The sequence below is a fragment of the Chelmon rostratus genome, chromosome 15 (assembly GCF_017976325.1).
Source record: "Chelmon rostratus isolate fCheRos1 chromosome 15, fCheRos1.pri, whole genome shotgun sequence".
In the NCBI taxonomy this organism is placed as follows: Eukaryota; Metazoa; Chordata; class Actinopteri; order Chaetodontiformes; family Chaetodontidae; genus Chelmon; species Chelmon rostratus.
This window is the reverse complement of record NC_055672.1, coordinates 15,332,782-15,349,161: the sequence shown is the minus strand read 5'-3', so window position 1 is coordinate 15,349,161 and position 16,380 is coordinate 15,332,782. Positions and strand designations below refer to the sequence as shown.

The 16,380-nt window shown below is 43.9% G+C and overlaps 1 protein-coding gene across 1 annotated transcript in view; it reads right to left on the bottom strand.

The window, feature by feature from the left end:
- The window catches only part of LOC121618023 (latent-transforming growth factor beta-binding protein 2-like), an 84,073-nt gene that overhangs the window by 44,693 nt on the left and 23,000 nt on the right, over window positions 1–16,380 (bottom strand). Inside the window, exons 4-8 of the mRNA XM_041953260.1 lie at window positions 7,965–8,230; window positions 6,782–6,967; window positions 3,687–3,893; window positions 1,840–2,120; window positions 523–625 (exon numbers count right to left, since the gene is read on the bottom strand). Coding sequence (XP_041809194.1) covers window positions 523–625; window positions 1,840–2,120; window positions 3,687–3,893; window positions 6,782–6,967; window positions 7,965–8,230 — 1,043 coding nt within the window. The remainder of the gene's footprint in view (window positions 1–522; window positions 626–1,839; window positions 2,121–3,686; window positions 3,894–6,781; window positions 6,968–7,964; window positions 8,231–16,380) is intronic.

The following is a 16,380-nucleotide window of genomic DNA, read 5'->3' as shown; positions in this document are numbered from 1 at the left end:
GCTGGCTCGATCTGCCCGCAGGGTGGGTGGCACTCCTGCCGGGCTCTCATCTTCATGCTAAATGTGTTTTCATTTGCTTCCCGGGATGGTTTAATGGAAGCGAAAACAAATTCCTTTTTACAACTGGGTGCATGGGCGAATCACATAGCCACTTCAGAGGAGTTTAGGAATCCAGTGAAGACGGCTATTTGGTAATCATCAATTCGGTGTTGTTTAGGCCTGTGATAAATGCTGTAAAAATCCACCAAGCATAAACAACTGCTGCTAAGGAATATAACAGGCATCACTGACTAAACACCTTAATATGCAGCACTGTGTAAGAAGAGCCAAGCTGCATCTTGCTATTTTGAACCAATGTGAAAAACAGTGCAAGAATACCAAGAGATCAACATAACAAACACAACAGAACATGATATCGACAGAATTAGATTGGATTAGGAATAGATTTGATTTAAGTATGTAATGGAACAGAGCGGAACAAAACATTGCTCAGTTCTGATGGCTTTAGTCAGAAGCGCTTACCTGGTTTGGTTGGACACTTTTGGCACTTGTTTAGGCCCCAGGAGGCACCCACACTTCCACAGCAATCATCCTGTTTGGTTAGGCCTGGCAGAGGCTTGCCACACTAAAACGACACACATCTGTGTTAAATCTAAGAAATGAGTTTTGAGAATGAGTGTTACATGTTTGTGCATGCGTGCTTGTTTGCGTGCAAAATAATGTGTGTAGGCTGGCAGGGGCAGGATTTGTACATGTGTTCGTCTCAGAGTGTGTGTGTGTGTGTGTGTGTGTGTGTGTGTGTGTGTGTGTGCCTATCGGGAAGGACAAAGTGAACCAGACACATCTGAGACTAGTTAGTTGGAGGAGGACATAAACAGTGAGTCTCAAGAACAGCTATGAACCTCCTGGCAAGCCTCATTAAGTCACTTGGCTAATTGTGCAGAGAGATTCCTATCAGATCTTACTTATTGGATTTTTGGCCAATAGACATTTATGAAATTAAAGATGCAACAGAGAGGACATTCTTCTGGGGAACACCACACTGGCATACTGGCAGGAGAAGAGGGGAAACTACAGGATAAAGCTTTTATACACTCCTTTTCTGGGGCAGTACTATTAGTGAAAAATCACTGCCTGGAAGGTTTAATTTCAAGCTCTCTATGAAACCAGAGTCGAGAAAATGGGAGTTGCAGTTCAGCACAAACAAGGAATAATGCTGGCAAAAGCTCTTGTGCAGACCATTGTGCTGGTGCAACTGCATACCTAAAGGCTAAGAGTCAAACATAACGCCTTATCACAGCCAAGTAAACAGATGCATTATTAAGCCTCAGATTAGCCAAGCTCACGCACTGCCACTTAGATCCTTGCGTTTCCTAACTTCTTCTCCCTTCGATGCATGTCTGTCGTGTCATCCATGCATTATCCTGACCAGGCAAAGTGCAGTAAATCTGCGGTGTGTGCCAGACTGTATGCACGGTGCCACGCAGACCATGAAAGTATTCCCATTTCGAGTCACAAAAAGGAGCAGATGGGCTCAATTTCAAGCTTAACCTTCGTCCTCTGGATGCACTCTAACTCATAACATGCTTATGTTGGGGGAACTGGTAGAACATGAGATGACCAGTATGGTCAGAGCACATACATGCTGGATATGACATAAATCATAGCTGTGGCCCCACATCCTGAAGGTGGTGGGATGGGAACGTACTGGTATCTGAGGTAAAATAACATTTTCTCTCAGTGGTTTCAACACCTATGATGGGATAGGATACGCCAGGTGGCTTACATCAGCTAGTGCTGACAGTGGACATGGTGTGTTTTAAGGACTTAACAGAATACCTGTCCATCGACCGTTTCCTGGAAGCATCTTCCCACATGTCCGTTCTGATGGTAGTGCAGTCTTGCATGGCCATAACCATTCCCATTGGTGTGTGGGTGCCTGCTGTGCTCAGTGGTGGGTTCATGTCCATTCCCAGGCTGTGAGCGCTGCTGGACTGAATGAGCCCCCTCCGTGGTGGCAGGTCTCTGCCCAGGCTGGACCCGAGCAACTTGGTGGATGTGGACTTCGGCCTCTGGAGGATGCTGAATGTGGACACTCACCAAGGATGGGTGGAGAGACACTGGAGAAGGAGACAACCACAGTATATACAATACAGTGGATACATCGTAGTTTTTTCAAATTTTGAATCACGTGACTGGAAACAACCTCAGCCAAGGGTCTAAAACTTACACATACGGCAGTTTGTGAGCTAACATCCAGCACAAACTTGTTGAACACACACTTAAGCTTGCTTCATCACAGTTATGAGCTCTATAAGGGGAATTCCCGGCAGACAAGACGTTATTAAGATGCTACAAAACAACAACAACACAAAGAGTTTTGGATTCTCTGGTTTAAATCAAATCATCTTAAAGACCAAAAACAGATTTGTTGAGGAGTTGAGAAGATGTTGCAATGTGGAGAATGAGCTCTTTTGTCCTTCTGACAGAGGGGAAGCATCTATCTTCAGGGAGTGCCAGGGTTTTTTCCCAGAATCCTGACCCACTCTCATAAATCATAGTCTCACAGACAGGCAGCAAGGAGAGTCCAAGCAGAAGAAGTCGACCTTATCAAGAGGCCTGGACATGAAACTGCCTGTGCATATATAAGGCTACGGGGAGGTCGGATAATTTCTTTGTTGTTACATGACAATGCAGACATTAAACTGGTGCCATTTAATTACGATTCTTCATGTGATTTAATCCAAAATGGAGGAGGATGGAAGATTTCTGATTGGACTATAAATCATTGAAGCCAAAGTTTCAGCTTCTACTCAGACAGAGTGAGATGCTGAGTCAGACGCAAGGTTGAAATAAAAAATGATATCAGAGATAGAGATGGAAAGCGAACAGATCTCTCTCGTTTATATTCTCTCTTATAAGTTCATGATGTTGCCGTGCTCTGTTTCTAATATCCACTCCTGTTTGATAAAAGCAGCATTGTGTGAACAAAATGAGGACTTCCACTGAGTCATCCATTACTTAATCTGCTGAAAATAGAGTCTGGCCTCCACCGCTCGGCAGCAAAGGCAGAGCACTACATGATAAACAGTGTTCAAAACCAATGAGTGGGCTAGTGTGCCTTCAAAAATGATGAACTGTGATCCGTGTGGCTCTGCCACACCAGCTTTTAAAAAAGCTAAATTCATTTCAGTGCAATTGCTGCCATCAGTGGATCAATTCTTTTGTGTTGAGTTGAACCGATCAACAGCAAGAGGGCTGACTTATAAAAGAATTTATAATGGGACAACCGACTTATTAGCAGTGTTGCACCATCCCCTTTAAACCCTCTATTAGAGTATGAACTATTGTACAAAAGGGGAATGGTTTGCAGACAGAGTTGACATGCTAACTGACAGTAACCCAGAACTTATGTTTCCCTCTTCAATACATACAATCCCCAGAACAAAATACCAGGAGGATAGTAAACAGAGCAGGACAGAGAAAAAAGATATTGAGGCTGACAAGTGCGAGTACAATAATGGCTATCTCTCAGCTACGGTAGTTCTCCGGCTGTCCATCAAGCAGACACTACATCACCAAGCTTATAGGGCCACATATTTCATGACTTTTGCTGTCCCACTTTCTGAAAGTCAGTGGAAGAGCAAAGGCTGCCCTCCCGTTGGCCACAGAGTTGGTTGAATTACCTTGCTGATTGGAGAGCGGTAGAATGTACATCGAGTGGGAGGGAGATTTTGGTCCCTGGTGGCTGCCATCCTTGTGGCTGTGAGGGGTGGGTCTGGCAGGAGGCGGAGCGGGAAGATGGCAAAACTTCCCTGTTGAGTTAGATGGGCACCAGCACAGGTCCCTGCCGATGCATCGGCCCCCGTTAAGGCAGGGTATCTGACAGAAGACTGCAGAGAGCAAGAGAGAAGAAACACAGGGGTAAGTGCGTCAGAGGTCGAGAGAAAAAGATGACGAGGTTAATTAGAGATGAGAGATTCGTTAGCTTATACAGCACACCACATTTAATTGCACAGATTTATGCATCCTTATACAGATGGATCCAGTAATAGGAAACAGAAGGAGTAGTCCTAATAGGAAGGGCATGTGCTGAGGCTTCATGTGGACAGGCTTTGTTTGCAAATGGTTAGCAATGGTCACGCTGTTCTCTACTTTGGCTCTACCAGACACCTCATTCCACATGACGTTCAGAAAGTTTCAACTTTGTCCTGAGGGCAGAGCCGTGGCACCGTCTCTCATGTTGCGCCGCCTGCATTGGCACGTTCTGCCTCACATCAGTAAATACAAACTCCTGTGTGGAGTGATGAGTGATGATTCATCCTGCAATAATTCAGAGAAAATAAAAGTGCATGAATGTCTGTGTGGATACTTGCTTGGCTGGCAGCTGACGAGAAACCAAGAATTTCCCAAACTATCAAATCTTCAAAGGAGGACAACTGGCTCTTAACCATGTAAGCAAACTGAATCCCAAAACGTGCTACAGTGTGATTTATAGTTTGCAATTTAGCATGGGGAGAGAAAGAGAGGAAAGGCCGGCACTGGCCAGATGGTGTTTGACAGAGCTGCTTTCACAACCTTTTCATTGGCCTTATCTTTTGGCATAAGGGATGGGTGCCAGCCCAGAACCCGACATACCTGGGCTGGCTCCCATTCAGATTCGCTCTGACCTGACCTCACCTAACTCAAAACATCAAAGGCTATCAAATGAAAAAAAATCCACCCGACCGTGACGAATAAGAAAAGCACCATTTTGGGACACAAAGGATGAAAAAGTGAAGCATTGCACTTTTCAGGCTCAGCAGTACCACACACCACAAGCATGAGGCCTGCTTTACAAGGCAGTTGGAGATACAGATGGCCAACATACTATGAGATGAAAGAGGACGCCAGTGATGGAAACATGCTGTGAGCTGCATCCTCTCCCTCTCTCTCATCGAGACAGACTGTAACACACTAAAAGGGAGAAAACAGGGAGCAGGGAGACGCTGGACAGTCTCGATGGCATGTAGGGAATGAGCTCCCTGTCACAGAGCATTAACAACAGTGAGTCTGGAGGAGGAAGAGAGGGAGGGGTGGAATAAGAATAGAAGAGCAACAAGATAGGGAATGAAAGGGATTAGGAGAGAATAGGCTGAAAACAGAAAAGAGACAGCAATAGAGAGGCGAGAAGAATGATGAGGAAAGACAGACAGAGAGAGGTCCAAGGTCGGTGTCCACACACACTCATGCTGGCTAAATTATCAGCTCAAGGAGGCTATTAAATCCTTGTGGGATGCAGGTCTGCACTGGTTTGCGTCAGGCCAGTCCCGCCCCAGCATGGGGCAGGAACTATTCTTAGACAACAACCTAGTGCCGACTGCACACCACGCTCCCTGTCTGCCTATCTGTCTGTCCATTTAACAACCTCCAACAAGCAAACACACACACACACACACGCACACTTCTCAGCCAATAAACAGACTTCTAACCCCTCTAATATCAGCTTTAAGTAAGTGTCGTACACAGGGTGCGTATCAAGGGAGCCTGCTGTAATTATCCAGCTAGATTTTACTGCACCGCGTAAGGAACATAACAACAGCATGAGATAACTGTTTGCTGTCCACTTGACATTCCTTGATGAACACGCACACCCGAGCAATAACAGGATGCAAGCCTAAATGGAAAGCAATCTCTTTTTAACACTCTCTTTAACACATGCTTTTACATAATGAAGGGAGACTTCTAGAAAATTGAAAATGGGGCATAAAAACACACCGCTGCTCAGGAAGAAGCGGAGGTGCCAGGAATGTAATCTTGTGCATGGCCTCTGCCAGGACGCTGAAGTGTTTGGAATATCTACTCCATTTTCCAAAGCCAGATTAATGGGCACATAAATCTGCAACATCAACCTGTTTATATATTCATAAGTCAGCTAGGTCCTCCCCAAAGAGCCGGTGTACCTATGCGAAGTTGCATGTTCGTATGTGCGTATGCTTGTTTGTATGCATGTGATGTGTTGTATGTGTGTGGTATGTGCACCCTGTAATCCACAAGTAGTAATTAGTCTGAGCCTTAGCTGGACCCTTAAAACTGATGAGAAAACTAAGAAACATGCAGGGGTACGACCCTCCCCTTGGCATTGACCGCCCCCTGCCTTCCCATGGACACTCCTGTGTGAATTTGGAGCAAAGCCCCCTGGATAAATGGAAGGTTTAATGTAATCCCTATAAAATCCTGTTCATGCTGCTACTCTTTCTCTCTTTCTGCCTCTCCCTCTCCTCTTTCATTCATTCCTGCTCTCCCAGGGAGCACGTTAAATGGTTAACGGCGGGGCCAACCGCGAGGTGTAAACCGCAAAGAGATGGGGCTAAGTGTTGGGAGCGTGGGACCACCAGCTACACACGTGTGTGTGTGTGTGTGTGTGTGTGTGCAAGGGGAGATTAGCCCCCTTTTACAGAGCCCGCTTTTAATCTGGTCTACCCCCATCTCTCCTGCTTTCCCGGTCTCTCTTTCTCTGTGACAGTGAGAGTTTTGAGCATAGCTCTCAGCTTTCATCTCCACAACTCTGCCTCCTCTCCAAGATTGGCATTCAGAACAGACAGCATGCCACTGGGAGCCCATTTTGTCAAGCACACCCCATAAAAAAGGAACGAGAAAGTCGGATGTAGACACGGGGCAAGTATGTGAGAATCAGTAAAATGTAAGCAAGAGAGACAGTGAGAGTAGAGGAGTGACAAGAAGAAGCAGACAGGAAAGATAAGGGTTAATGATAATCAGAGGGCCCTGAGTCGACACTCACAGAGTCGGAAGCCCTGGTTCTTAGGCTGCTGCTGCTGCTGCTGCTGGTGCGAGGTCTCGCTGTAGACCGTGGTGATGTCTCCCTTCTCGCAGCTGTTGTAGCAGCGCCCGCCGCTGCACACCCTGCGACACAGCATGGGGGTGAAGACGATCTTGATGCGGTCCAGGTTGGCGGTGAGGTTGGCCCCTGGAAAGCACACGCACACCTGGATGAGAAGGAGCAGCAGCAGAGGCAGGCTGGAGGCGAGCTGCATCCTTCCTCCGTCAGCCTCACTGTGACACTCTCCCCATCTGGGCAAAGGGAGGTTTATAAGTGTGCGAGGGTGTGTGCTGACGGCTGGCCAGTGGCACGCTGCAGCTGAATGAGCGATGTGCCACAGGCCAGCAAATGAGGGAGAGGATACTATTAGGTATCGGGCTGGACTCCAAGCCCTTTATCTTTGGGAGAAGGTGTTTTGGATGTGTGTATGTGTGAAGGAGACAAAGAGAGCGTGAGTGCATGTGAACGTTGTGTAATGGTGGGAAGCTGTTCAAAAGCCGTTGCTCTGGTGCAGGGCTAAAAAACAAGAGAAGCTTGAACAGCAGACAGCTGTGTATGCTGGATAGTGGATCAGAGGAAGATGAAGTAGTGAAGGGAAAATAAAAATTAGGAAAGACAAGATCGCATTTCTTTTTGTTGTGGGTAGAGGCGCCAGGGTTCAGTGCCTGTCATGTCAGAGAGGTGACAGTGCAGATTCCCAAAGATATCAAAGCATCGAACTGTGCAAACACACAAGAACACACACACGCGCGCTGCTCATACTCCTCCCCGGCAGATTGTGGACCAGCAGAGCACACATATAAACGCTCACACACTGCACACAGCTTTGATATCAAACGTCTGTCTGTCTGGTGATGCAGACCACAGAGGGGGTGGGGTGGGTGGACAGTGGGAGAAGGGAAGCTCAGCCTGGGAAGCTGCCAACTTTTCTTCTTGTGGCTAATGTTCCATTTAACCATGACACCACAGGATGTGCATGTATGTATCGTAGCCTCTGTGAATTGAGCCAGAGTGGGTCGTGTTTGTTTTGACGTGGCTAGGCAGAGTGGGAATGTTAAATATGCATGTAAAGTGGCAACAGATCCATGTTTTATGACATTCACTTCACAGTGTGCGATAGATTTGTGCAGTTTTTTGTTCTTACCTGCTGGTAATAGTGCATTGTTGAACTGTCCCTGTAGCTGGCTGTCACTTGTAGGCCTGTGAGTGTTAAAGGAGTGCACGTTGCTATGTCCATTTCTGTGTCCGTGCCAGTTCCTGTGCTCATTGGCGTGGCCGTTAGCGTAGCCATAGCCACTGGGTAGGGCGTTGGATGTGATAGGCCCGGAGGATGATGGATAACGTTTCACAGTGCGGGAGGTCCCAGTCTGCTGAGGGGAGGAGTCAGGGGGTCCCCGTCTCACTTGGGTCCTGTCAATCACATCATCACAAGACCATAAACATATGACCTCAGACAAAGGCTAATGTCACACACATACATAAACTCTCAACGATACACCCATCAGCAACGTATGTGCATCACCGTGAAATCCATTTAAGCGTGGTCAGTGTGTGCAACAGAAAATAATATTCCTAAGAGCAAAACATGAAGTCTTAGGTCATCGCCTTGCTTAATTGATTTTATAGATGAGACGCATTGATTTGGAAATAATTTTGTTTTAATCAAATTAATAATACCATATCATTCTTTAAGCACATTGGGTTTCAAAACAAACATCTGCTGTACCTCACTAATTACTGAAAGATTCTGTTTGACATTAAAGGAATTTCGCAAGAGAAGATTATTCATCACTGATTAGAAAAAACTAAAGGCAACCAAAGGGATTGAGACTCACAGGACTCATACTCCAGCTTGTGTGTGTGTGTGTGTGTGTGGCTGGTCTGTTTGCCTCAGAAAGAAGTGTGTGATTAAACACATTAGATCTTTCCATCAGGACTACAAAACCTTTCCATCACCCATTGTGTCTGCTTGACTAGATTATGAACTCCCTATTCTGTCCGACTGTGGCCAACCAGGGAGCAACATCCTGAGTGTTACACCGGGCTGGAGGAAGTATTAAAATTAGGGTCGAAGAACAAAGCTCAACCAGGGCTGCGAGGGGCACGGTTTTTACCGGTGAGCATTTCATTTGGGTCAATTGCTTAGCCTGTGTTGCACGACCTGGAAGCTGAGCTCATGTGAGCGACCTGGGGGAGGCGCGTGCCTCTCAGACAGACAGGCAGACGGGCCTACCTTGGCTCCGGTGGTCTAAGAAAGCTTGGGGAGTGCTGGGATTCAGCCCTGCAAAAAAAAAAAAAAACATCTGGATCCCACTGATCTACCCTGACAGACAGTCAGCAGAGCAAGACAAAGACGGACCATGCCGGGTAGATCAGAGGAACAGTTCTACAAAGCACACCTGTAAGGAAACTGATCCTGTAATCAAACCTCAAATGAGGATATAAACCATGCATTAACATTTATTACATGTGGTTTTTAGCCACACACCACGTATTTACACACTGAATCAGCTCTGTCGACCCACAGACACACAACGATAATTGGGCAAATATGCACACGGGTGCATGCCACATAGAAATGAATACACACTTGCATACAAACACACACACACACACACGCACCCTGTCCCAGCTGTGCTTGATGTAGCACAAGCCTATACATGTCTCTTTATTCACAGAGTACAAACCACATTCCTGCTGCCAAGGGGAACAGGACACTAAATGAAAAGAGGAAAAGGGAGACAAACATTTGATAATGCTCTCTCACGTCATCTTTTTGAAAGACGACAGGCAGCCCATATAGATGACAGCTGCTGACCCAGATCCTGAATCTCCAGGGCGGGTCTGGGGATAGGATGTGACACAGGGAAACAAGAGGTGCTAGTGTCAAGGTGGTGAGGACTTACAGGAGGTGGCTAAACCCAGCTACACCATCCACGCCAAATTATGACTGGGTTTTTCCATCACTAACAGTGACACCTGGCCTGCAAGCATCCTGCTTAACTTCCTAGGCTTAGCCAGATGTTGCTCTTTCTGTCTCTCTCGCGGTCAATGGCAAAGTGACTTCCTCCCAGCATGAGCTCATCACTGCCCTCTCTGCCTGCAGATCAGGGGGTGGCAAGGGCAAGCACGACTCGCTCCGAGCGTTTGATGTCATCATTATGAACTTCAAGGCCTTGGCGATCCGAGGAGGAACCATTCCCCCGCCTTGTTCTGGGTGACTTGAAAGCAATTTTGAAGACCTCCGCCAAAATTACGTGGAACATGGTTTGAACAGACGGATGGAAAATATGTTTTGGGTATCAAATGATGGCCATACAGTTTTAATTAAATTTGCTGATGGTGCTAATAAAAGAGCTGCTGAATGTGCATGTGTTAGAAAGACGTGAGACAAATAAAAATCATTGGAAAAATATATTGAATTTACAAAATTTATTTGAGTTTTTATTCTTGTTGTTCAGTTAACTGAGAGCTTTCTATTTAAATGCTGAAAATTGAGCAGTCATCAATATTACAATAGTAAGTAGCATCCAACTCTACGGGTCCTCTAAGCTTTACAGAACTTCTTAGTGTTCATTAGCACATTTGTTTTTTACAGCCTGCAACTTCACTGTTTTGCTACACTTTCACAGCTCTCAAAAGCGCTGTCTGCAAAAAAGCTTTGACCAGCAAGTTAGCCAGTAGCATTAGCTGGTGAGGACAATGGAGGATTTAACAAGTAAGGAGCCAGATATCTCCCTCAGGAGGAGGAGGCAGAGAGAGAAAGACAGAAAACCGAGCTAAAAGAGAGTCCAAGAGTTAGTTGAGAAGATCGATACCACTCTCTGTGGTTGTGTGTCAGGAGCCAAGAGGCATTTAGCATTACCTTAGTTTAGTATAAAGACTGGAAACAGTTAGCCTAGCTGTTTCCAAGGTTAGAAAATACACTTTGAAATATACAATGCCTGATCAAAACTAGCTAACAGAAATGTAAGGACAACAATTTGATGCTTTAGAGAAACTAACCTGCTTCTTGACAAAAAAACAATTTAATAAGCCCAGAATTCTGTGCTTCGTTGTGAAGAAGTGAATTTACAAAAATGAGCAATTTCTGTAATCAAATAAATTAGAAATGGCCAAAGAAAAAGCGTCATAGGAACATGTGATGTTGAAATCACGAGGCCGGATAAAGTTGTATCATTTATTTACTTTGATTACTTGCATAAAGTGTCAGGCTTGACTGGGTTTAGTACATGACATTTATTATTTCATGTTCAGAAAATTTGCTCAATAATTACATTCAAAGACAAACAATCAATTCTTATACACCAATTAATCTCAGTCCAAACACTTGATCAAAGCATCAGTTTACATCTGATAGCAAAGGACACCTCCAATGAAGACATAAAGCTATTGGCGCTGTCCACTTTCCCCCATCATCATCATTCATTTCTTACGTACGGAAAGCAATTCAAACTGAACCTCATCAGTTTGAGGAAATTACCAATCATAGCGATGGCCAAGAATGCACACGGTGCATGAAACAACTGTAAAGCTTCCAATGCATTGCAAAATTATTACTTGGCACTTAGTTGCTACGTATGTTTGAACTCATCGCTGCATTACGACATGTGAATATTAGCTCTCATGAAGGAATGACAGGCAGCATGAATGGCAGTTCCAGCTGCGCCTCTTGACCCAGATCAGTTGGAGAGGAGGCAGTTTTAGAGCACAAACAGCACACAGTCGAGCACTGTGGAAAGACAAGCCAGGACCGAATACTGGAAGAAGGTCAAAAAGGCTGCAAACCCTCTGATCTCTACTGCTGCTTCTGCTGATGCTGTACATAAACCATGTTGTTCATAGAAACCGATGAATTGCAATGCCAAATACAATGCTAGTTTTGATGAAAGTCCACTGGGGAGGGTTACATTGAGAAATTCAGTTAGGTGGCTTTAAGTGCCAGGAACCCTTCGCTGAGGAGGTTTGGAAAACACCACTTCACATCATCCCAGTGGTGACTGTGTTGTTCCTTTAAGCTGCCCACTGGGAAACAAGAGCCTCTTAGATACACAGGGAAATTCTGGATTTACCTGATGATCCTGCTCACCCCAAACATTCACACACACACACACGCATGCAGTGACCCAGATCCTCAGGAATAGACCTACTGTTTACATCTTAAACCATCTCATAGCCCACTCTGCATGACGAGGCCAGAAAAGTGTTTATGTGAAGCGCTGCACAGTAACGTATGGGCCACAGCTGATTCATTCATTAACATTTCAGCCTCTAAGGTGCTTTCACTATCTTCTCTCTCTATAAATTTCCATATGAAATAAAGTGTAGTTGTCAGTTACATCTTATGCATTTAAGACAGAGGAGCTAGTTTTTCTGGGCTTAGGATGGCAAGATGGTTAAAAAGAGGTAAAGGATTGTGATATTAAGTGTTTTTTTACCAGCCCTCTCAGCACTTTAGGCTCAGCACAAGTCTACCTTGGCAAAGCTCATTTTTCATTTTGATTTGTTTGAGAATACCAAAGTCCGAACCCACATCTAATGGCTTAGATTGTTGGCTTGTGGCAGCTAATGCAGAAAATAGACTGATACGAAGAGCTTGTCTCGTTGTTGGATGGAGCCATTTGGCTTTGAGCAGGCTGTCTAAACAAGACAGTCTGACAGCAGGCAGGAGTGTTTGGCATGAGCATCCCAGTCTGGGTCACACCGCACAACCTGATAGCTCTTTGTTCTGTCACAGTTCTCTTTGTGTTGGACTGGACATGACCTCTAGAGTGACGAGTGGCAAACCTCTGGAACCATCAGTAGGTTTACGACCAATCAACACAAGAGTCGCTCTGTCCTGCTGAGGAAAATCGAGTCATTATTCTTTTTATTTAAACAAAATGTTTAATGGTTCCATTTACCTCATTCCAACACAGAGCGTCAGCCAAAAAACCCTTATTACATAAGAACTGCACATAATTAGGGCAATTTGAAGGCTACTTGGTAAATGGGAAAGTAAATGACAATCATCAAAGACCAAGTGTAAATCAAAGTCTACACACATTCATCTCATTCAGGGGAAGCGTTAAAGACTATTGTTCATCTCAAAGTCTGCGCTGGGATATGCAGATTATCAGTCTAACTGGAGGGAACAGCAGAAATCGAAGAAATTGTGCAAACAGCAGCTGAAACAATGAAAACTTTGTGCTGCTCAACCACTGCAAACACTGTTGGCAACAAAGGAAGAGAAGATTTATGAGTGCAACATGCACTTTTGCAGTAAAAGAGGGAAAACTGTGAGCTATAAGGAGCACTGTGTGAGGGGTACAAACAGTTTTTGGATGCAACAAAGCATATTGGCCCCATTCCAAGGCAAGTTCCCTACCAAGCAGCAAAACAAGAGTTAAAAGATATGGTTTGCAGCCATGCAGCTCAGTCCCTTTCTAAAAACACTTTTCAAAGGAGCCCAGCATTAACACCTCAAAATGGACAGCGATTCTGTTCTTGATCTTATATTTGAGAATGTCAAGAGAGAGAGATGTTTTTCAGCAGAAAGCTCAACAACAGATGGTGCTCCACATTTCACAGACTAAATCTTGCAGGCATGGAAGGAGAGCACAGACTGTTGAAACTGGTCCCAGGGGGTGTTATTCAAGAACATTAGCAAAGACACACACACTTGACTCTTGTTCATGTTTTGCTATTCAAAGCCCAACAGTGTTATGAATCTCTGTGACGTCCAAGACATTAACTACGATGTAGCTATGAAAAGAGAAAACATTCCAGATTAGCAGCAAAGATACTGATCATAGGTTGACCTGGATACCTGTTCCAAGTATGACTTATTTGCCTCAGAATTTGATTTAGCAAAATGTCAGCTGTTCTATCTGATGTTTGATAAGAAATTAATTAGTAATTGGACATTTTAAGTCTATCTTGTATGTGCTTTGAGAGGATGGGTTTGTTTTCCCATGTTTGATCATGCTCTCAGGGCCCACAGGCTCAGAGGGGAAAAGTTTGATTCAGAATTTGGTCTGTCTTAACAGCCTTGGTGTATTTTAGGAGGTGAAAGAAGTCTCTGTGGGCTGAAAAAGGATTAATCCTCTCTTACCCACTCAGTCAGTGCACCAAACCATCTGCACCACCAGTGGTCAAACCCCACTGTGGTCACACATATCATTCCACAGGCTTTATGCAGAACGCCCTCATCCATTCATCATTCACCGCTGAGGTCCCTGTGTGTTTCTTTCAATAAAATCCTGAGGTTTGAACCTTAGCATGCACCAATAAATAAAATATCCAACCCCAAGGGCATTTTCATGACACTGTTGTTGTGTGTTCCTCATAGCAACATGGTCATGCAATGGCATGGCGGTAACGTTTGTGTTCCTTGGAAATTCAAAAATAACTCGACACCAGCCTCTGTCACATTAAAGTCTTACCCTAAATTACAGCTTTTGTGAATGTTTAATCCCTGGTAGTAAATGTTTTAACGTCCACTGGCTTTTCTCACAGCTTGTTTTGCAAGATAATCCTGAAACTTGCACGTCAGCTTCTCACTGCATCGTTAAAACTCACTGGAAAAATTGTTGAAGTTTTGAAGGAATAGTTTGACGTTTCAGAAAATACACTCTCTCTCTTTGTTGCTGAGAGTTAGATGAGAAGATTGATACCACTCTCATGTCGGTATGGTAAATATGAAACTACAGGCACCAGACAGACTAACTACTAACTGAACAGACATCAGATAGGTAGCAATCTTCTCATCTTACTTTCGGTAAGAAAGAAAATAAATGTATTAAAAAATATATTTTTGGCAGTTTTGTTGCCTAAACCTAACCAAGTGGTTTTTGGTGCCTAAACATGATCAAACCACGACTGAAAACTGAGTATAATAAGTTAGTTAGTCCTGTGTTTGACCAGTTCATCCACCATAACCCCCTCGCTTTGCTAAATTTGTCATTCTTTAAGATAAGATAAGATAAAACTTTATTTATCCCCACCTGGTGAAATTTGGGCATTACAGCAGCATGTAATAGCAGTGGGAAGAAAAATAGCAATTTGAAAAAAATGAAATACAAAATAAAAAAAGTAGACAAAAGCAAAATTAAATCTGACTATATAAAAGAAAAAAATATGTAGAAAAAATATATTAAAAAATATGTAAAAAATACATATTGTCCCAATAGCTGTGGAAAAGAAACAACGTAAGCTGCCTTCACATTAAAAACAATAATAAATAGTCTTAATGCTATTGCACAGAAGAATCAAATATACAAAACATATGTTTGTATATTAGATATGTAATATTGCACAAAATGTAAGGATATGAGCGTTTGTTGACATAAATGATAAAAGAAAAACACCAGATTATTTGGCAATACTACTACTACTACTACTTTTATACTACATCACCTGTTGACAGGTGTAAATAGCTGAATAGCTGCTGGGTGACTGTTCTCACCTGGGTGCAAGTACATATAAAAATATATGGGAGTTACAGTGAGAGAGATGATAGTTACTATAAGGCTGACTGGGCATACAACAACAGAAATTTTCAACAGAATCCTTGGATTCATGAACAATGAAGAGTCCGAATACACAAAACATACACAATGATGAAAGTTTGACTGAATGCTCCATGGAAATGTCATCTGACATTGCCAGTAGTCCAATGTGTCCCATACAATAAGCTAGGAATAACAGGAAAGCACCTAGTCACAGTAACATGTGCAGCGCTTTAACGATAAGCTCCTTTCGCCTGAAACAAGGACAAGTTCTTCTCAAAAACGTGGCCGCATAAGGCCAAACATCAGTGAGCAATTAAGGCCCAGTCTCTCTTTGATAACATCTCTAGTCATTATGACTTGGATAATTGTGGGTCCTGGCAGAATATTTCCCCTTGTGAAAATCTGGGTGTGTCTGAGGGCTTATCGCACCAGCCACAGAGGCTGGATTAAATCATGTTCTCTCTGTCTGGACGGCCTTCCAGGAATCCCGCTAGTAGCAGCCAGAGCCTGGGTGAAATGAATTACAGCGGGGTTGGATTGATTCAGAAAGCTTTCTTTTTCTTGCCCCAGGGGATGAGGCTTATATTAGAGCAACAACTGGGCCTAGTGCAGAATTGAAAGCAGCAAAGGTTCTTGAGAAATTTATTTAGCAAAGACTATTATTTGGATCAGCCAAAGGTCCACACAGACAAATGAAAAGATGAAGTTCCACTTAATTTTATAGGTATAACTTCCCCCACTGCCTGCATGAAAATAGATTTTCGGTAAATTCAACCTCATTGAGGTTTTCAGACGCTATGTGATCAAAACATATGATGATATGATTTGTGCCATCTATTCAATCACAGGCCAAAAGCTGTGAAATTAACAGTTGCTTTTTTTAATCTCCAGGGGGTCAGCAGCGATGCCAATCTGTCTATTTTCACATCAGCATTCTTTAAATGGGGTTTTCAAGCTTTAAGAAATCCAGAAAGCGGTGTGGTTGCTGTGGTTTGGGGGCCAGAATCAAAATGCCTGGAGACATGGTGAGCTGAGAGGCTATTCAATACTCTCCAGTTTATTGTACTT